At 39.1% G+C, this 23,135-nt stretch overlaps 2 protein-coding genes and 1 long non-coding RNA gene across 3 annotated transcripts in view; all 3 read left to right on the forward strand.

The window, feature by feature from the left end:
* Positions 1-149: 149 nt before the first annotated feature.
* LOC109462179 lies at positions 150-1,943 on the forward strand. The gene is made up of 2 exons (XR_002139743.1): positions 150-189; positions 914-1,943. It is a non-coding gene; the product is annotated as an uncharacterized LOC109462179 (long non-coding RNA).
* Positions 1,944-12,888: 10,945 nt separating this feature from the next.
* On the forward strand, positions 12,889-19,014 carry LOC109462143. Its single transcript, XM_019758637.1, has 2 exons — positions 12,889-13,398; positions 19,006-19,014. The coding sequence occupies exons 1-2, from the start codon at positions 12,889-12,891 to the stop codon at positions 19,012-19,014; spliced, it is 519 nt and encodes a 172-aa protein (XP_019614196.1).
* Positions 19,015-19,020: 6 nt separating this feature from the next.
* The window catches only part of LOC109462144 (E3 ubiquitin-protein ligase TRIM71-like), a 6,522-nt gene continuing 2,407 nt past the window's right edge, over positions 19,021-23,135 (forward strand). The window contains exon 1 of the mRNA XM_019758638.1: positions 19,021-19,613. Coding sequence (XP_019614197.1) covers positions 19,021-19,613 — 593 coding nt within the window. The remainder of the gene's footprint in view (positions 19,614-23,135) is intronic.

The following is a 23,135-nucleotide window of genomic DNA, read 5'->3' on the forward strand; positions in this document are numbered from 1 at the left end:
AGTAAATTACGTCTCCGTATCTACTGAATTAAGATGACTGTGCAAACAAGAAAATGATGAATAATTGCTTCTCTCCCCCTGTAGATGGCGAGCCATTATACTGTGACCTGTCAGCTAACCCTACCCTGTTTGAGGGGAAAGGGAGGACTATCAGTTCGACATCTATAGAGAGATGAAGAAGGAAAATCGGTATGTTGTTATTATTGTTACATTATTATTGAGTGGGCAGCCTAGTCTCTATGTGCAGCCAGGGGCTGAATGGCGAGGAGCTTGAAATTGGTATGGCTGAATCACAGGGACTGGATCACAGGTTATTATGTTGGGTCAGAATAAAGCTTTGTTCCAAAAATTGTGACAGGACTCAAATTTGTGACATATTATAAAGTGTAGTCTTCTAATTCTTTTATGGATATTCAGCAACACTTAATCATTATAAGCATCACTTCGCAGGTCATCCTCTTTTTTGTTTGATGAGGCCACACCAATTTAATTTGTTGACTCTTGGATTCACCTCTTCATTTTTTCTGATTTGCCAAAAAAAATGTTCTGGTTCTTAATCAACTCAAAAATGATCATATTTTGCTCCCAACAGTTGAGGAAAGTCATTGCAGTTTTTGAATCTAAGCAGTAGTTTGATTAAAAGTTCAAAATTCGTTGTTTAAATATCAACCCAGCCTTTTGTGTTGACTTCATGGCTCGAATTGTAGTACAATGTATTTGGGGCTATAATAGGATGCCTAGACCTGTTTTTATTTTTTCGCCCTGTCGCTTAATATAATGTTTCTGAAAAAAATCCAAGAACCAAAAAATTAAATTGGTGTGGCCTGTGTTGACATATTGCAGTACCACAGATCAAGACTTAGTTATATCGTGCATCTCTTACACCTTTCTTTCTCCATTCCCTTTGAAACAGAGATAACTGGAAGCAACACCACCCGTACACAAATGTGTTGTGGCTGCACTATCTTGCAGACAAACTTCTGCACAAGAAGTACAGAGCCACGAAGATCCACAGGCAGTGGCAGCAGAAGTTCAGAACCTTTCTGAAACAAGTCTTAGCATGTAGGACAGTAGCACAGGTGTTGGAAGACTGCCAGCTTTTTAAAGAGAAGTCTTAGCATCATACATGTAGGACAGTAGCACAGGTGTTGGAAGACTGCCAGCTTTTTAAAGAGAAGTCTTAGCATGTACATGTAGGACAGTAGCACAGGTGTTGCAAGACTGCCAGCTTTTTAAAGAGAAGTCTTAGCATGTAGGACAGTAGCACAGGTGTTGGAAGACTGCCAGCTTTTTAAAGAGTAAATTGGGGGTACTCAGAAATCTGCTTTTCTATCTGAAAATGTATCTATCTATGTATGTATCTGAAATTTAAAAAAAGTTATTTTAAAAGTATTAAAGTTCAATCACATCAGTGTTCTCTAGTATTCTTGCATCTAGATATTTGTGTAGTGTTAGATATGTATAACACTGTAATATTTTTGTCTTTTGTGCTATGAATATTGTCTTAGTCAGAAAGACAATGGAATTGACTTTTTAAAGAGAAATAGCGAGTACTGACTCTGAAATACTGACTCGTTAATGCAATCCTCTGTGCATATTATATATAATATTTATATGCTCAAATGACTGGGCATGGCTTGAAATTCATTTTGGGTACACTGGTGTACCTAACCTGAAAGCCCAACATAGAACAAAGTAGGTAACTCCTGAGTATGTATCTGAGTATGTATGTGAAATTTAAAAAAAATTATTTTAAAAGTAATAAAGTTTAATCACATGTTCTCTAGTATTCTTGCATCTAGATATTTGTACCTAACCTGAAAGCCCAACATAGAACAAAGTAGGTAACATAATAAGTAAATCTGTATGTATGCATCTATCTAAGTATGTATCTGAAATTTATTTTAAAAAAGTTATTTTAAAAGTAATAAAGTTCAATCACACAGTGTTCTCTAGTATTCTTGCATCTAGATATTTGTGTAGTGTTAGATATGTATAACACTGTAATATTTCTGTCTTTTGTGCTATGATTATTGTCTTCGTCAGAAAGACTATAATGGAGTTGTCTCATCGTGTTGTGGGTGACTGCAGGTTTAGCGGAATAACTCTTGAAGGCATAATTCGATGTCCTTGATTTTTGCCAAGCAGATTACCGTTATTGAGGCCAATGTCAACTGCAAGTTTGGGCTTCATAGGGGGTCCGTACGTCACTGCAATGGAACTTAAAATGGATATCCCTAATGATAACTTGATGGTTCCCGGGGAGGAGCACTGTCGATGTCACGTTTCCTGCATAGGTTTGCAAAAGAGAAACCCCAATAAAAAGCCTAAAAACATGCCAAAAACAAGAATTCTGAGATTTCATACCTCCATGAAATATATGAGTCTTTGTAAATGTTTTTTATTTGTCTCATTGACAATGGAAATAAGGTCATAATTAGCGTAATCTAGTTACCTCCATGAAAAATGGAGGTATTGTTTTTGGCGGGTCTGTCTGTGTGTGTGTGTCTGTGTGTGTTTCCGCACATTGTAGTCAGCATAACTTCAGAACGCCTTCATGGATTGTGATGATATTTGGTATGCTGGTATGTCTTAGGAAGCAAAAGGTCAAGGTCAAATATGGGCCTCCTGGTGGATGACCTTGGTACTGCAGCAAAACTTCCGGTTTTTGTATCTTTTGTCCTGAACAAGCTATGGTCTTGACTTTTTGGTGACAGATAGCTTATCCTGTCAGGAATAAGTGGCGTAAGTTTGGTCCCCCTAGCAGCTTCTTCTGGAACTACAGGTTAGTTTCTGGTAAAAAACTTTCAAAGACCAATAAGTCCAGATTGGAACAATAGTATTTTCTATCATTTTTGGTTGTGTAGGTACCTGAGAGACAGTTGTACATGATTAAAATAGCAAATTATGCAAATGAGGACTTAATTTGCATAATTAATGAGGAAATTCTATAATTACAGTGTTTCATATAATGGTACTGCTATACATGTAATCTATTTAATCTGTGGCAGGCTGAACATCAACAGATACCAATTATGCAAATGATGACCTAATTTGCATAATTAATGTGAACATTTTGTGACTCCTTATTGGTGAATGATGAGAATTTTATACCTCGTGACATGTATAAGTTACTTAAAGGTTAGCACCACTATGCATATATTATGTTAATGCTGATGTTATTTGCATAATTAATGAGGACATGTTGAAATGAACTATGACAATGCAAGCCCATATTTCATGGAGGTATGAGATCTCGGAACTCTTGGTTGTTTTAAGTTTAAAGTCTCATAATAAAAGTGTCATAAAGTTGGTATGGACTTAACTGATTTTTTTATGTATATGACAGAAAGTTAATGACAATTAATTGAAAAGAGGCCAGATTTTACTACAATGGTCAACTACTGGACACTGGTATTTACTCTCAGTTCTAATGGAAATTGTGTCTTTGCGAAAACAAAAGGCAGTAAAAAAATTAAGTGAAAGGTTGTGTACTTGTTTGCTACAGGCACTACTTACAATGAGTGTGAATGCAGAACACCCCCTTAGAAACAGTAACAAGATGCTGACGTCAGTCAATAGTTTAAAATTTTGTAACTTACAGCAACTGCAAAAATACCAAACTATTACGTAAACCAAACACTTTGTGCTGAGATACCTTGTAAACTGCAGAAAAACCCCTTTACATCTTTGCTGGCCAACCAGCTTTGTAATTTGCATACTGGAACCATGCAACTACATACACACAGGTACAGCTTGCTCCAAACATATGTCAAGGATAAAGCCTTCATAAACACTGCATTGTGTTTAGTCTGCCAAGTCAGTCAGGTATTAAAGGCACAGTATCACTCCTCTGTCAGGAAGGCTTGGCTCACAGCTGTCGGTAACTTCTTCTCCAAGGTGTGGCACCCCTCATGCCAAAGGACTCTTCTTCAACACTGCTGCTGGGGGCAGCCTGGTACTGAAATATGGAATGTCGAATATGAGTAACGGCTTTAATGCAAGTCTTGAATATGGTCCTCAGCAAGTTGGACTTGATTTTCCGCTGTTTCAGAGAAGACAAATTTACATAAAAAATCATAGCAGCACTCTTTTCAAAAACCATTGGCATTTAAACTTTCTAACAAAGAATACTTACAACTCCCAGGCACCTAGCAATTTAAGCCTACTTTGAGAGCTATGCAAAATGCAACTGTGTAACTACCCATAGGATCACATCAAAGCTTTGACTAGTTGGGACACCCTGGCTTCTTTGTAAGCCAAATGAATAAATAAATAGAAGAATATGTATAGAGTCTATGGGCGTATAGGTATTTGGTTTTATTATCCTATTTGATATAGAATCAATGCAAAATAAATCGAATTTAATCTCAAAATTGATATAACATAATTGATAACATAAGGCCACACCAATTTGATTTGTTGGTTCTCGGATTTTTTCAGAAAAAATATGAAGCGACGGCGAAAAAATAAAAATAAAAACAGGTCTAGGCATCCTATTATAGGCTTAAATGCTACAAAATGAGCCATGAAGTCAACACAAAAGGCTGGGTTAAAATTTAAACATTGAATTTTGAACTTTTAATCAAACCACTGCAATGATAGATGGGAAAACTGTAACAACTAGGAAGAAAAGGACTTTCCTCAACTGTTGGGGGACAAAACATGAGCATTTTTCAGTTGATTCAGGACCAGAATCAAATTTTTTTTTTTTTGCAAATCAGAAAAAAACGAAGAGGCGAATCCGAGAACCAACAAATTAAATTGGTGTGGCCTTATGTTATGTTATATGTTATGGTATATGTTGTGTTGTGTTGTGTTGTGTTATGTGCTGTGTTATGTGCTGTGTTATGTGCTGTGTTATGTGCTGTGTTATGTGTTGTGTGGTGTTATGTGTTGTGTTGTGTTGTGTTGTGTTGAGATATCGTAGCAATAACCTAGAGTGCCGAGGCGATAGTTGGGGATAACGACGATGACTCCTTTCTGTGCCACAAAACTCCCGTCATACATCTTGTTGGCTCCGAAAACGTTCGCACTGCCATAGATGTAGAGCGTGACGGGAAGCAAAGGGTCACCGTCTGACACCTGCAAAATAAACATGGCGGTGGGGCGTCAAGGTCATCATCGTGCTCATATAAACTTCAATGTCATGGGTATCCAAAGTTCGATGGGATCTAGAGTTCAGTAGGGTTTTAAAAATCATTGCTGTGGACTAAACTTTCATCTAAATAACTGCAAGCATCGCTCTGCTATTATATTATTAAATTAAGAAATAGTGATCACCCACTTCAAATTGAAGAAGGTAGATAATCTGGACTCCTAGCAACAGACATTTTACACTTTGTGACTCCAACCATTTAGAAAATGAAGTTCATTTAGTATGAAAGTGTACGTTATACACAAACATTTTGAATATCTTTTATCGGTGTCCTGAATTCCAATACAGTTAGTAGTATACGATTTATTTGTATATTATATAGTGCTATCCTCTAACAATACTGCATAACAAAATCTCTGTGAGTTCGTGTACACCTTCTTAAAGAGGAGGGAAGGAGTATGTAAACGATGGATTTAATCATATATGGCATATCCTTATATGTTTGACTGTAAACTATAGATTAGTGTAGCGTACGTTTAAGATAAAATCTACAATAAACAAGAGATCCGCGATCTCATATCTTCGCCAAGTGATGTTAACCCTTGCGGTTGACGAATTATACAATTTAATCATCGATTTTGTAAATAAGAGCCTCATTTGGATGGATTACATCAGTTGATCATATTCAATCTCCACCCAATGACAGCCTTATTTTAACAAAAAGGCTATTATAGCACTTCTTCATAAATTATGCAAATGAGGTCATGATTTGAATAAATTATGTTTATTGATGTTCAGCTTCACTTAACTTCCAAATGTGGCAAGTATGAAATTCCCAACTTTTACAACTATGAAATTTAAAAAATTTGCCGTTAATTATGCAAAGTAGGTCCTCATTTACATCATCTATATCCTCAGATGTTTTATCTCGTTCTCAAGTAGATGTCACATGTGTTTCATAGTTCTATTATCGAACAAAGCAGATTTATAGGATTTCCTCATTAATTATGCAAATTAGCTCCTGATTTGCATAATTGTCAGCTGATTATGTCGAGCATCACTTCAACTACCTACAGACTAAAGATCATGACAATCCGACAACCGATTCTTGAGTTATCATCCTTCAAAATTTTTTCAACAAATGCTCCTGCAGTTCCAGAACAAGCTGCTAGGGGACCCAAACTCATGTCACTTTTTTCCTACTCCAAGAGCTATCTGCCATCCAAAATTGGTGACCCTAGCATGTCCAGATCATGAGATATCAAAACCGTTTCTGCTGCAGTACCTAGGAAAGACGCCAGAGGGCCCCAAATCTAACCATTTCTAGGTCTCATGAAGACCTACCCACCTACCAAGTTTCAGTCCAATCCATACATTTTCGGGCAGTTATTCCTTCTCTCCAATGTCCAGCCGCCATGCTGTCGTCTTCTTCCATGCCGCGATGCACCATGGGTAACACCATACAGCTGATCTAATTAAGTAATATATTTAAGACCCATTTTGGCGCCAAAACTCTTCAGACCAAATTTCGGCAATAGGATAAAGTACATTCCACTTATAGTGTTAAGAAAATGACCCAAACATTTGGATTTTTTTATTAACATTCGGATGCGACCATAGAGACTGTTTGAGGTTCTTTCAACCGATTTTCTGGAGCTGTCTTTCTTCCTATTGTACAAGAAAATCAAAAGAAACTTAAAACTGGGACCAAATTCTTCCCATCTGGGTCTTAGCTTTATACTTCATACTTAATATTTCAACCATTCATGAAACTGCTCAAATAGAACTCAGAGAACCTTAACAAGCTACGCTTTCTTCATGCAAAACTATAAATGCTTAAAGAATAATAATTGACAGATATACTGGTCAGTAGGAAATGTTATCTGTTACATGAAAATAATGGCCTCATTACTTGCCTATGAATCAAACATTAAAAAAGATGTTGTTGAACTTCAAACTGTACAAGCATCACACTTTCAGCACCAAGGACAAACACTGTAATGGCTACATCAGCCCTTCTCTTCTCTTGGGGAATAATAGAAGAACAGCAACAGACTGGAATTTCACTTTATTGATTGTTGAAGTCTTACCAGGAATGGAGGTAACCTTGAAAATGACTTGTATTCTTATGAAAACATACGAAACAGCTTTGAATATGAAAGATGAACAAAGGTACTCTCTCTCTCTCTCTCACACAAAGGTACACAAAATGTATAATTATGGTTTACAATGACTATAAAATTTGGCTGCATTTTTAGGAAGCGAAAGGTCTATAATCCAAAAAAAGAACATCACAATATTTTACTTGAATTCTGTAGTTTATTAAGCAAGTAGTCATGTAAAGCTGGCAGTTAAATTCATCACCACTGCACATATCCTGCACCTCCCCATGGAGAAGAATGGTTGGTTCCACTACAGTGATGGACTCATTCCTGTACAACAAAGTGGAGAAAAAAAATATAGCATCAAAAACTGCTTTCTAAATAATTATTTGTTGCAATCATACGATAACTCTCTAAATATCAGTATGCTTCTGTATTTACTATTCATTCATTTTGCGATATGCTTTATTCAAAGTTTTCAACTCAAGAAATGATGGTACATCAGGGGTCAAAATTCATTTTTTGGGAATAGGTGCACTGGTCCACCCAACCTAAAAATTTGGGTGCACAAAATTTTCTGTGGGTGCATCATATAAGATAAAATATTTATTAAGTAGAATGTCTTATGTTTTGTTTCTAAAGAAAAGTACTACAAGAATGATTTTATTATTTTTCTGACACTTAGATGTTCAGAACATGCTGAATACTAGTACTACTACGCGTGCCGGTTTCAAAGGCTTAAGCATGTGCACTGTCGGCACTGGTACATGTAATGTTCATGCTGCCATATCAACACAGACTACCCAAGGCCAATCCTTATATAACAGGCCATACAAAGTAAATTTGTTGGTTCTCAGATCTAAAGACCATTAACATGAAAACACGAGTCTGAGGGGAAAGTTTGTTATACTGTAAAATTTGTCAGTTTTTTGTATCATGGGATAGAATGTACGTCTGATTCCAGTTACTGTTATTTAAGCTACATGTGCCTGTGTGAGTGGTTTTTGAGGCTTTATTAACAGTAAGTGTCTTTTAGTGATATGTTTATTTCTGATATCAATATTTATTGATATTAGGCTGTTACAACATTTGCAAGGCATGTATATAGTACATTGTTTATATACTGGTGTTCTAAGCTGGTCTGTATTTTATTTACAGTAATCCACAAAATTCGAGCAGTGGATTTGGACATTGAAAGCTTTACAAAGGCACACAAAAACATTGAACGACCATACAGACTAAGATGACTTGCAGAGACATTGCTTTCGCCCTCCTGTGTTTTGCACTTGGCCTGACTCAGTCTCGTCTGCCTTGTCGTGATATCTGTGAGATAAAACACAGCGGACAATGTGAGATACCAGAGACGATGGGGACTGGACTTGTGTCCTACTTCAACCATACGGTGCCCTGTGCAATCTGCAATGTAACCGAACAGGCACAAGAGAATCTGCTTGAGTGTATTCCTAGCAATCTCGTCATACTGCAAGTTGCAGGGCACAACAGCAAGGACGGCACGCCGGAAAAGTTACCCCAAGTGTCTCTCCAAGCTTCACACGCTAGTCCTGGGGCCTGGAAACATTATTCGGATGGTCAGAAGTGGGGTGTTTTTGGGAGATTTCAAAAATCTTCGGACACTGACGATGAATAATAATGCCATTCAAACAGTTGGGAGCTGGTTTGACCTGCTTTGGAGGCTGAAGAAGCTTTACCTGTCTTGGAATGAAATCAAAGAAATCAAAAAGGACGCCCTGCAGCCACTGGTAGAGCTTGAGCATCTTGATCTGACACATAATCATCTTCAAGTGCTGAAAAGTTGGCACTTTGCAGACACAAACTCAAGTGTCTGAAACTGAGCCACAACAACATCTCTCACATTGCTGGAAAGACTTTCAGTCGTGTGTACAAGCTTGAATTTATATATCTAGACCATAACAAGATAGCCCATCTGAGGGCTGCATGGCTGGAAGGGCTGCCACAGGGGACACATGTCAAACTCCAAAACAATTTGGTACAGGCACTCTCTAACAAGACACTTAAAGCCATGATCAAAAACTTTGTCTACATGGAGAACAATCTTTTCCGATGCACTTGTGCTGTAGACAGCTGGAAAGCTAAAGGAGCTAAAGGCAATACAAGATTATGGGAGCTTGCAGTGCAGCTATCCACCCAGCCTTTTGGGTAGAAAGATTGCAAATGTGATGAGCGAAATGAATGAACAAGGGCTCAAACAAATGCTTTGTCCACCACCTACAGCCAAGGTGCATGTAACACACCAGGACAACAGAGCCGCTCTCGTGTGTGAAGTTTTCTGGGAGCAGCAGCAGCCAGAGACCATCAAGTGGTTAGATCCAGAAGGAAGGGATGTCACACATGGAAGTCTTGATCCATGTGGTAATACTGTAAACAAAAAGTTGGTCCACGAGCATCCGACTAACCAGTCTCCTGAACAAGGAACCACATGTACACTCTCAGCCAACTCTTCAAGCCCACCCTATGTCGGCAGGTCCACCTACATCATCTACATGAGTCCACAAGGTTTACACTGTGAACACTGGGGGGGAGGGCAGCTTCCAGTGTGTTGTGGAGTCTGCAACAGACATAGTCTCTGCAAATCTATCGTTGACCAAGGCAAACGGATCCTCTGAGGCTCAGACTCAAAACAACTGCAGGGATGAAGAAGTAACCACCAAAATCAACAATAAGGACCCAAAACAGGATTCCACCACTCCAGGAGCTGCCAACGTACGGCACAATGTGTTCAAGTCAGCTGTCAACCTGACAACACTCAGTACAAGGAACTCAACAATCATCAAAAGGACTAACTTTACTACAAATAACTCCCTTCAAAATGGTACCACACCAGGAACTAATGATCTACATAACCACACAGCCATCAACACTACAACACCTTCCAGAAGGTAGGAAGCAGTTTTTACAGACATCTTTGACAAGATCCCAGGACGTCAGCAAGACGGCATGGCTATGCTGACCTACATCATTAGCACTTGTCTGGTAATGTTTCTTCTGGGCGGGGCTATGGCTGCTTGTCACAAGGGCTACAGGAGGCGACAAGAACGTCAGCGTGTACCAGGCAATGCTGCAATTGCTAGCAGAGACACGCCACTGCAAAACAGCCAGCAACAAGAAATCGGAAACCCAGCAACTCCACAGCCTGCTTACGAAGAGATCCCGGATGTTAACAACACAGATCTAGACGTGTCTCCATATGCCACCACTGTGGACATGGCAAACCCCATGTACAATGTTAACACAGCCTCAACGGAGCCAAAAGGAGCGAGATCAGTCCAGGACTCCCCTCCCCTACCCAAAAGGGAAACCGTGCCTTCCCAACAATCATCCAACAAATATGCCAACTCCAGTGTGCCTTCCCAACAATCATCCAACAAATACGTCAACTCCAGTGTGCCTTCCCAACAATCATCCAACAAATACGTCAACTCCAGTGTGCCTTCCCAACAATCATCCAACAAATACGTCAACTCCAGTGTGCCTTCCCAACAATAACCCAACAAATATGTCAACTCCAGTGTGCCTTCCCAACAATCATCCAACAAATACGTCAACTCCAGCGTGCCTTCCCAACAATCATCCAACAAATACGTCAACTCCAGCGTGCCTTCCCAACAATCATCCAACAAATAAGTCAACTCCAGTGTGCCTTCCCAACAATAACCCATAAAACTTATATGCCTCACAACAGAATACAAGTTGAAGAGATAATTCTTTTGAGCATCACAAAAATGATAACTTTTTAGTAATATTAGCATCATGTCATATCATGTATATTGTCACGAGACAGGTACCAAGTAAATCATTATGATTAAAATAATGATAATATTATCATACCACAGAAGCAAAACTAGAAATTATGTTGAGTTTGCAGAAAAGTTTCCTTCAGCGGGGGGGGTGCACTATATAAGATAAAATATTAGCATTATGCCCCTTTTGCCTAGACAATGATTGTTGAGAGACAAAACTTGGATGTCTCCCTTCACTTTATAAATACAACATAATGCACAATATTAAAGTATGCTTTCAAAGACTACAGAGCACAAAATAGTTTAAGATTTTATTCTTCTATAATTCTTTATCTGTGAAATTAATTGAGGAATATGTTTAACTTTTGACTGACCACAGCCTCCGAAGTTGAAAGGGGGTGCTAGCATGATCAATGAAAAGACTGTATTGAAAACATGATTTGGTTGTAATTTACAGTAGAGGAAAAAGACTCTTGAGATGTATGAAGGATATTGTTTCCATTGGCAACTATTTTGATGTTATAAAAAAAATTTTGTATTGGATAATATTTTGAAGGGTTTCAGACGTCCAACTTTGTCAAGAAATATCACCAATAAAATGAACTTCTAGTATGACATTGTGTCCTCCAACATATTTGATTACACTAGTATATACTATATATACTAGTAGTTAGGATGAAACAAACCAGACTTTATTATGAAGAAGTAGCTTTTAGCTGAAGGTTACACCAATTTGCATATCCTTGGTTTTCTGACATTCTGAAGTAAATTTCGGCATCAGCAGAACGTGAAAACGGAGGGCTGGGAAGAAACTTGGATGGGAGAAATTACAGCATATTTAACAATCTCTCTGATGAAAATTTTGTGCCAAACAGCTACCTTAGCAGACTGTCAATATTCTTTCCATTTCTGAACCAAAATGGCGTAAGTTAGACATAAAATGAATCTTCTGTAAAATTCTTGGTAACGATGAAAGATACTTGTACATGTATGATTACAGACCAACATGATGCTATTGGCTGCCAGGATCCCATCCCAACATAGCAGCTAGCTATAGACCAGGGAATGACACGTTGCACAAATTTCACAAGTTTTGAATGGGCCACATCAATACAGTTTTCTGGTTCTTGACATAAAAAAAAACAAGGAACTGCATTTTGTATAGCCAGAAGTTCAGCACCAAGGACAGATACTACACATTGATTTAAGTTGCTGAATTTTTGATAAAAATGTCAGAGAACCAAGGAAATGAATTGGTATAGAAAAAAGATGAATAAACATCTATGCAACTCAAGGCTTGGCAAGATCAGATGAGATGAAAGATAGAAGTTCAATGTGTGCACGCCAACGACAGTTTTTCATCTACTTATTAGTCTACCAGTTGAGACAACCCCACCTGAGTTGGGAGCACCACACCTCAAATTCACCCAGCGCCGACCAGAGAAAACCTGTTTTTCCTGACCAGAAATTTTGCCAGGAACAGTGTCCGAGACAACTTGATCCAGTTCTGTCAGTATTTGCAGCTTTCAAGGCTTCACGTAACAGTAAGTGTTATGTAGATTTCTCTGATACAGGCAAATTTGCAGACAGAACAAATACACCCTCTGAAGTACGAGTTCACAAAATATTACCCAGTGCAGATTTTTTCTGCAAATTGTAGGTATAACTATATATTTCAGCCTTCAGGTATTCTGTAAAGTTTGATTTATTGAGACTGACATATATACAGCAGGTGACAAGGAGTAAATAAGAGTAAAGTGGCTTTTTCCCAGGTATAGCACTGGGGGCCTGCCATGGATTTGTACACCGAACCTTCAGGTTCTGAGTCAAACCTAACCACAAGACCACCTTGCCACTAAAGGTACAAATAACATCTTGTTCTCATTCTGACGTTGCCAACAGATTCAAAATGTCTCAGTCCATCAGAGAAGAGAACAATCCTGTTTATGATACAAACCATCCAGAGGAGCCGACAAGCCTAGGAAAAAATGAACAAGATAATCTACCCTCTGATCAGAATGTGCTGTACATAGAAAGCACTACTGCAGAGCCAACAAGAAAGTCAACATGCGGTCAGAACTCTCCCAGCAGTCAAGGACAAGACAGCTGCAGGTTGGAGGCTACATATGTAGCTGGCAATGAAGTCGAACATGCAACCACAAATGAGCATTATTATATGTCAGATAATAACGATATCCCCACCCCAGGGGTTGCTGATGTATATTCTGTATCTGATCCGATCCATGCTGAAAACTCTGCCATGTACACAGCCTCAGGGGAAAATGATGAAGATGGTAACTCTACTGGAAACATTGAAAAAGAACAGCAAAACACTGAAAATGCCAAGCAAGCAGACAGTACAGTGACCATGAATTTCAACTCCAACAGAAAGGCTAACAAATCTCAGCCTGACACCACCGTACATGCACACAAGCTTTGCAATCCTCAAATAAACCCAGCAGATCTACTTCAAAATCCAATGTACAGATCAAACCCCAAACATGCCAATAAACGTCATGGTAAACCTTACGCTGTTAGATACATTGAGGAAGAACCCAAACCAGACAGTACAGTGACTGATGATGGTGACATCAAACCTTACGCTGTTAGATACAGTGACAAAGAACCCAAACCAGACAGTACAGTGACTGATGATGGTGACATGGAACCTTACGCTGTTGCAAACATGTCCGATCACGAAGCCTATCTCAGTGCAACAAAAAACATTCGCCAACAGGCTTCAGATGACACCACTGGTCATGACACCACCGTACACGTACACAAGCTTTGCAAACCACCAATAACTCCAGCAGATCTTCATCAAAATCCCATGTACAGATCAAACCCCAAACATGCCAATAAACTTCCTGGTAAGATGGCCATGCAAGCAGACAGTAAAGTGACTGGCGACGGTGACATGGAACCTTACGCTGTTACAGACATGTCTGATCACGAAACTAATTTCAGCAGAACAACAAACATTCACCAACAGGCTTCAGATGACTCCAGTCAAGACACCACCAAAAATGTACACAAGCCTCACAATCCTCCAAACGCAAAGGAACTTCATCAAAATCCGATGTACATACCAAACCCCAAACAGGAGAAAAAACTTCACGGTAAGACATTAACTTGTGTTTCATGACAGAATATAGATCTAGGTCTAGCTTCTTGTTTATAATTGTTGTCATAATCTGTAACAATCCAGGGCTTGAAATACTTTTTCTGCACACCTGCACCAGTGTATACATGAATAACATTGAAAATTACCTGCAACAGACAAATTTACCTGCACCACTCAGAACATTTGATGTATGGATCATACTTAAAACCATTCAGAAACCATTGTCATTATTTCTTTTACACTTTATAGGTGGTTACAGTCAATGCAGCAAATAAAAATCCACAAACACCTAGTACATGTTTATATAAACCCAGTACATGGACCAATGCAGGCTAGGTACAGGCAGACATCAGAAATGCAAACCTCTAACTTTCCCTGCACTAAGGTGCATATGCACCCAGTATTTCGAACCATGATTTGAATGTTGTGCCTGTTCAATGAATATCTATTCTTTTATTCTAAACAAAAAAACAAAAACAAAAAAAAACAAAATTTATAAACAAAAGGCTGCTTTACAGTGACTCCAAGTTGCTTTATTGCTGCTTTGGGAGTTGTCCTGCTGGTTGTGGGACCAATCATAGGCCTAGGATTTTATTTCTACGCCCAAGGCATGCAAAAGGTAAGATCAACAGCTTTTCCAGGCCACAATTAAACATCTAATAAAACAAAAAGACACAAACAGTACTAGTCTTTTGTACCTCGTGCACTAAAGCTATTGTCTAAGACCTGATCTTTGTATACATAGTGGTTTTATGATGTTATTTTTCTCTGGTAGTACTGATTTTAGAATGTGATAAGTTTTTATGATATATTTTATATATAATTGGTTTATTGTTTCAATTGAAAGCAATACACTAAAATACATTGCAGCGACTTGTACATAGTACAAGTCGCTGAATTATGCATATTAGGCAGTTACAAGAAATGAATAAAACACTTGATAAAATCTATAGAAACTACTATACATTGCAAAATAATTAAAATAATTAGACAATAATCATTAGACAATAATCATAATAAAAATTACCACACACTGATAGGTTACCTGACGTTGTTCAGAAGTGCAGTGAAGTATGGAATGGGGCTGTTTTTATATCTATTTATTACTAATGATGCAGATAGATGAAGGATTTTATGCTATAATTGTGCACAAGTTGTAAATACTCAAACATATTTCATGCACATGTGGCATGCCAGTCGATATTCAATAAATCTGAATCTGAATTCCCAACACTTTCAGGAAGGAAAATCATACCATGCTATCATGAAAGACAACAATACACACAAAAACAAAAAGTTTTTCAAAATAATTTTGAGCACAAGTTTTGTATATTTTTACTTTCAACTCACTGGTAGACTAATAAGAAGGTTCAAAACTGCCCTTGGCGTCAATGCACAGAACTTGTATCTTTCATATCATCTGATCTTGGCAAGCTTTGAGTTGCTCAGACGTTTATTCATGTTTTTTTTCACTATAAGCCCAAACCAATTTTATTCCGTGGTTGTCTGATATTTCTTGTAGGAAAAATTCAATAACTTAGTACTGAATAATCAATGTATAGTACCTGTCCTTGTAGCCTGATTAAATCGCTTTTGCCTGCCGCCCAACATCCAGCCGGCCCCCGAACTATGTAGGGAGCCCCCCCGGAGCTTGGGTTACATAGGCTACTGTCCTTGGTGCTGAACTCCTGGTTGTACAAATTTGCTGTTTTTTCATTGTACGGGCCAACATAAAAGCATTTTGGAGTTGATTCTAAATCTTTTTATTCTTTCAAATCAGGCAAAATCGTAGGAAGTGCATGGCAGAATATAGTTGGAGAGGCTGGTCATCATATACATGAATGTGTTTAAGTTAACTAAAAAGTGCAGTAGTTTGTTGGGATAGATCATGCATGCAAAGGCAAACATTTTGCGTTTGCTTTGCAAATGTTACTATACTTCTAGTTTTACATTTCTTCTTATTACTGCTTTTCCAGGATAGTCCTATGCAAGAAGTCAACAACTTGACTACACCAAATGCAACAGAATTGACTAACACAACTATAGCTACCATCAAAACTGCTGACAGTACCAACCTGCCAATCTTTGGTGGTATCAATGGTACCACCCCATCCAGCTTTGGTGGTATCAATGGTACCAGCCCACCCAGCCTTGGTGGTATCAATGGTACCACCCCATCCAGCTTTGGTGGTATCAATGGTACCAGCCCACCCAGCCTTGGTGGTATCAATGGTACTAGCCCACCCAGCCTTGGTGGTATCAATGGTACCACCCCATCCAGCCTTGGTGGTATCAATGGTACCACCCCACCCAGCCTTGGTGGTATCAATGGTACTAGCCCACCCAGCCTTGGTGGTATCAATGGTACCACCCCATCCAGCTTTGGTGGTATCAATGGTACCAGCCCACCCAGCCTTGGTGGTATCAATGGTACCACCCCACCCAGCCTTGGTGGTATCAATGGTACCACCCCATCCAGCCTTGGTGGTATCAATGATACCAGCCCACCCAGCCTTGGTGGTATCAATGGTACCAAACCACACGTATTTGGTAGTATTAATGGTACAAGGCCACCCAATGGTACCAACCCACCACGCCAGAAAGGTAGGCACAGACATTAAATTAGCCAAGTTCCAAAGTAATAAAAAGTATGAGGTTGGAGAATTTATCTTAAGCAACTTGAATTATCCCATACTAGATGAAAGGAATGCTATGTGAGGGAATGAGTTAAACATTTCTTTTGGAGATAATATCAGACCCCCTGCTGTGGTCATGTTTTTGGACTCAATGTGCACCTTGCACTGCAGACATGGCAGAAAGTTGTCCTTCTGTACCTTAACCCTACGTCTGGAAAAATTCAGGTGAGAACCCTGAGTAACTATCACATGATGGTGGCATCTTTTAGGTGGGCCAATCAGTCAGGCAAGGTCCTCTGGGTGCTTGATGGCAGCTACAATCCTACTAACATCTGATATTCTCTCTTGGTTTGATGCTGGGAAACTGGACTTATACTAAACAACCTTTATCATAGGAAATTCAAACTCTACTACTGGATAAATTACGGGAAATAAATTCTGGATGTTTCGAGTGACATCCACCACTCTTCTTCAGCATCACTAATGAACTACATGTAACAGATTAACACATATCTACATGTAGGAATGAGTGGAAAAAACAGCTGAACATGAGAAAGGCTCATATATTTCCTATGAGTATTGTTTACCTGGATGTCTGACCTTCATCAACCTAAACAACTGTTTATTAGGCCACACCAATTCAATTTGTTGCTTCTCAGATTGCCCTGTCCATTTTTTTTCTGATTTGCAAATTTAAAGTTCTAAATTAACTGTACAATGCTCATATTTTGAGCCCCAACGGTTGGAGAAAGTCCTTTTCTTCCTACTTCTTAAAGTCTTTCAATGTAACAATGCAATTTTGTTTCAATGAAAGTTCAAAATCTATTGTTAAATTATAAACCAGCCTGGTATGTTCACTTCATGGTTCATATTGTAACATTTCCGGCTATCATGGGGTGCCTTGGCCTATTTTTAATTTTTATTTCACCCTGTCGCTTCATATTTTTTCTGAACAAATCTGACAAACAACAAATGAAATTAGTATGGCCTTTGTGACCTTTGTATCACCGATGCAGAAGGTGTCTGTGAGAAGGGGACCCTGCAGATGGTTTGTGCAGCAGATGAGCTGATTGTCATCGACGATGCCTCTAGCTTCCTCAGTCGAAGGGGAAAAGATCTTCACACACTGACTGATGTAACGGCAAACTGTCAGGGGCTACAGCAGTGTGACATAGATTGTCAGAGCACACTATTTAAAAATCTGACAGCAACATACCACTGTGAAGGTGGGCATATCTATCTATTTCTCTTCTTATGGTAGCATTGTGTGCTTTAAACAGGCACAGGTACAGTGGTTAAGGTACAGGAACTGGATCTAAACAAGTCTGGCCAATGATCAGTGTCAGTTTCACTGTCTTTACTTAGTTTCTATTAGCTATGAAGGACTTACATACCTTTAGGCCACAGCAAGTAATTTTTTTGGATGACATCAATGCGCGCATTAATTTTTGGCTGATTTTGGAAAAAAAACAAGAAATTTTGTTAAAACTTTTGATCCAACACCAAACATTCTCTGGTCTTGCTCAGTAGACTGACCCAGTGAAGCTTGTCACGTGGCTTCTTTGAAGTGTGACGTCAACACTGGGTCAAAGGTATCTGGTAGACGATGTCGGCCCCCGTCACCCGGACATTTTGTTTCACTTGACACTAAGGATTTTAGACACAATTTCCTGAGAGGGGTGAAGGAAGCCATATACATCAGGGCCCATCACCCTTCATTGAACCGCGATGGGGGGCTGACATCGTCTACCAGATACCTTTGACCCTGAGTGTTGACGTCACACTTCAAAGAAGCCACGTGACAAGCTTCACTGGGTCAGTCTACTGAGGAAGACCAGAGTGACTGGTCGAAAGCTCTAGGTGAGAGAATGTTTTGGTGTTGGACCAAAAGTTTTAACTTTAAACAAATGGGTAAAGATGTCTGCTGCCATGCCAAAAGGTGGATGGCAGATAACTATGAAGAGAGGAGACAAGAAAAGACTCTGATTTAAGTTTTGTTTCTTACTATGTGATCACAGTGATATGTGATGTTGGCTGTGTATATGTGATGTTCCCACTGAATTAAAGCCATTTGTACCACGATTGAGTCAAAATTTTAAAATGTAGGAACCTTGTTTTTTTTCGCCCGCTCGCATTAGTCTGCGGAGGATATCATCCATAAAATTTACTTTTGAAGTACTAACGTCATATTTTATCATCGTAAGTCTAAAAAGTGATGTCCTGATACACTACAAAATATAACTGACTATTTTACTCTGTTTACCAGCAGAAGTGAAAAAGAATGTCACCTTTGGTGGGGAGAGGAGAAGGCCCCGGCCAGTTCCGGCCAGCGGGTGGACTGGCCGTGTCCTCAACTAACGAGATATTTGTGGCTGACGAGCACAACAAAAGAATCCAGGTCTTCAGCATGAAGGGAGGTTTCCTACGCAGTTTCCCCACAGGAAACATGAAACCACAAGCCGTGTGCATGGGCAACAACGACACCCTGTGGGTCGCGTCGTACCCACGTCGGGCGTCTGATTATGGACATGCCATTCAACAGTACAGCAAAGAAGGCAGTGTCCTTGCTAAGTTTAAATGCAATGACACTAGACTCTGTAGCATTGCCTGGCACAAGTTTTCTGGCAGAATCATACTCAGTCTGAAAAAACTGTCAGCACGTGCACATCTCAGCACTGCATGGTTAAGTCCTACTTACACACAGACAGAGGCAACACCATGGCTGACGTGTGACATGACCGGGTTTGGATCAAAAGGAAGTAAGTTCGTAGTTCCACAGTTTGTCACCGTGGACAAGAATGGGAACATCTTCATCGCTGACAGCATTAAAAATCATGTAGAAAAATATGACAAGAACGGAGTCTACCTGTCCAGGTTTGGTAGTAGAGGTACCGGAGCAGGGAATCTTTCTTTCCCCTCAGGAATCTGTGTGGACAGTTTGGGGCGTGTGATTGTGGCTGATACTGGGAACAGCCGAGTGGAGATGTTCACAGCTGAGGGAGAGCACATCCGCACCATAGCTTATATTCGTAAACCCGGATATGTTGCTACAGGTGGGGAGGGGCAGCTTGTGGTTACACTTGGGGAGGGGCAGCGTCTGGTGCCATATAGTTACCGCATAACCATCTTTCCCAAATATTAGAGCCACAACCACTTTTTTTCACTGCCAAAAAAGGGAGACCTTGGTTATGCAACTAACTATAGAGGAATCAGTTTGTCGGCTACATCAGCAAAAATTTACAACAAAGTGTTGAGAAATAATCAAAATGGTTTTCAGCCAGGCAGATCAACATTATCTCAGATATTAGCTCTTAGAAGACTCATTGACAGTATCAAGGATCAGAATCTCAAAGCAGTCATTACATTTTATAGAATTAAGTATAGCCTTCGATTCTATTTGTCGCTTGAAGTTAATGGAAATCTTGAGAGGATATGGCATACCAGACAAAATTGTTGAGGCAATTAACATCCTCTATAAAGGTACAAAGCTAAAGTGCTCTCACCAGATGGTGAAAAAAATAACAGCAGGTGTTCTACAAGGAGATACTTTGGCGCCCTTCCTTTTTAAAGTGGCTTTGGATTATGCTATGAGGCAAGCCACTGAGCAACCAGACCTCACTGGACTTGTACTCAAGCCAAGAAAGAGCAGAAGATACCCAGTGGAGTTATTACCAGACACAGATTTTGCTGATGATACTGCCCTTATCTCAAATATGATAGCAGAAGCACACGTTATTGTTGCACGGAATAGAAAATGCTACCAAAATTGTGGGGCTTCATGCCAATGATTTGAAAACAGAGTACCTGTATATGGTTTTCAACCAACCCGAGGGAGCTCTGATATCAACAAAAGGTCAGGCTCTAAAGTGTATGCAAGACTTCAAATATTTGGGATCTTGGGTAAAAAGTTCGACAAGCAAAGATGTTGAGGTAAGAACTGCTCTTGTTTAATTGGGGAGCCATGAGTAAGACGCCAGTAGTGTGGAAAACTGATTTAAGCCCAGCTGCAAAAATCAGTTTCTTTAGAGCAGCAATAGAATTAATCCTTCTCTATGGGTCAGAGTGCTGGACACTGAAAAAACACCGGAGAGAAGGTTCAATGGCATACACTAGAATGCTGAGAAATGTCTTGAACATCTCACAGACACAACTAATTTCAAACCGTGAGCTGTACAAAACCATACTCAGTCTGCCGATTGAAACAATACGGCAAAGGAGACACTACATTTTGTAGGCCACTGTTGGAGGAAAAAGGAAAAAGGTAGACAGTACACAAATCTTACTGTGGAACCTGAGTCAAGGAAAGAGAAGTCTTGGAAGACCACATTTAACTTACATAAAGAAACTAGAAGCTCAGACACTGTGGAATGACTCTAAGTCAACTGCCTGCTGTGAGATGGAGGATAGAGAGAAATGGAAACAGACAGTCATGGGGAGACTGCGAGCGAGCTCGACACATGTACAGTGAGTGTGAGTTAGAACCACAACAACTCATTTCTGAATCAGTGGTTCTCAGACATTTTTCAGTACATATTCAGCAAAAGGATGAGGTACATGTAAAAGACTGGAAGGAAAACTTGAGTCTGACTACATTTACTTAACTGAAACTGATCAGTTAACAGCAGGGGACAGTGGACAGACTTGCAATAATTGCTTTTGGTTGTATCAATTACTAACTGGTAATTTAAAATCAGTTTGTTTGATTGAGTTAATAAGCATAGTATTACATGTACTTATAAGTGCCTGTTTGGCTGCGATTTCTTTCTTTTAAAGACTGCCAGCAAAATATACTCAATTCAAGAAGAAATGCAGGAAAAGTGTGGGCAAAGTAGACAATTTTCAATTACTGCATGTTAATGACTGTAAATTAGCTGAAATTAACATGAAACAACCAAATGGTTGATGATGTAACATGCATTAATTTTGTAATATGAAGAAAGAGAACAAGTAATTTACGTCCATGTAAATTGCACAAAGTGAATCACCCAATAGAGTAGAATTAACTACCAGTAATATCAATGATTCACGTTAATGTTATTGTGTTGTAGAATGAAGTAAGAGCATTGAAACTGTAGTCACCTTCTTCTATCAAGTAAAAGTGCATTGGACCTCCTACCAAGGATCACAACAACTGAGGCACTGTACATACATGTAAGCATGGTTCAGTAAAAAAAACTGTTCCATAGACGTTGACTACATAAAGGGCATACAAGTATACATTGCAGCAACAAGATGATAACATTGTACAACTGTTACAAATTTAAAGTGCAAAAAGAATGTGTACTTGCTGAATTGCAGTAGCAGCAAACGTTTAACAACTCAAAAGAATGCATTTAATTTATAAGAAGAGATGGGATGACTGAATGTGCTAGCAAAGCTCTCTACACTAATACTTACATTAGGACGTCATACCGGCATATCACTGCATGACCAGCATATTTATGACACAATCACTTGTTCTGCCAAGACGCTATTCAACTAAGCGAAACCATGATTGCAGAGCTCAAAATTCCCACCAACAATCATAATTTATACTTTGGCAGGTTTAAAAGATACAGGCCTGCTGTATTCTACATGTATAAAGTGACACTGGATATATACAATGTATATAGTTTGGGAGTTTCAATCCCAGCTGTTGTTGCTCACTTAACATGCACACAACTGAAAAGAGTTGCAGGTGTTTAACTAAGGACGGGACGTTAAGCTGTGCTCCACTGTTCATTGTGCTATGGTCGAAAAGACCTACGGGAATTTCCCTGGTACAATGAACCTGTAAATACTGTACATACACATGTGGCATCTGTCTTCTCTCTCATGATCAGTGGAAGAATTAGTTTTCACTGGATCAAGAGAATCTCATTTCTAGTGGTCTATCAGGCCAGGAACAAACAAGAAAAACAATTCATACTACATAACTACAAAATCTTTAATCAACTTCTTTTCCAGGGCCCGACTGTAAAGCAGCGGCTACCCTGGCTTAAGAAAAGAAAAGAAAAGAAAAGAAAAAACGTGAGCCATTAATTAGCCAGTGATTTGGTGTATTAATTACCACATTGGCCTGATTTAATTTAGGCCACACCAATTTAATTTGTTGGTTCTCGGATTTTTTCAGAAAAAAAATGAAGTGACAGGGTGAAAAAAAATAAAATAAAAACAGGTCTAGGCATCCTATTATAGCCCTAAATACTACAATAGCTGAAGTCAACACAAAAGGCTGGCTAATATTCAAACAATGACTCTTAAACTTTTACTCAAACCACTGCATTGATAGATGAAAAACTGTAACAATTAGAAAGAAAGACTTTCCTTAACTGTTCGGGGCAAAATATGAGCATATTTGAGTTGATTCAGAACCAGACTTTTTTTTTTTTTGCAAATCAGAAAAAAATAGAAGAG

This window comes from Branchiostoma belcheri, unplaced genomic scaffold (genome assembly GCF_001625305.1).
Source record: "Branchiostoma belcheri isolate BF01 breed outbred unplaced genomic scaffold, Haploidv18h27 scaffold113, whole genome shotgun sequence".
Taxonomy (NCBI): Eukaryota; Metazoa; Chordata; class Leptocardii; order Amphioxiformes; family Branchiostomatidae; genus Branchiostoma; species Branchiostoma belcheri.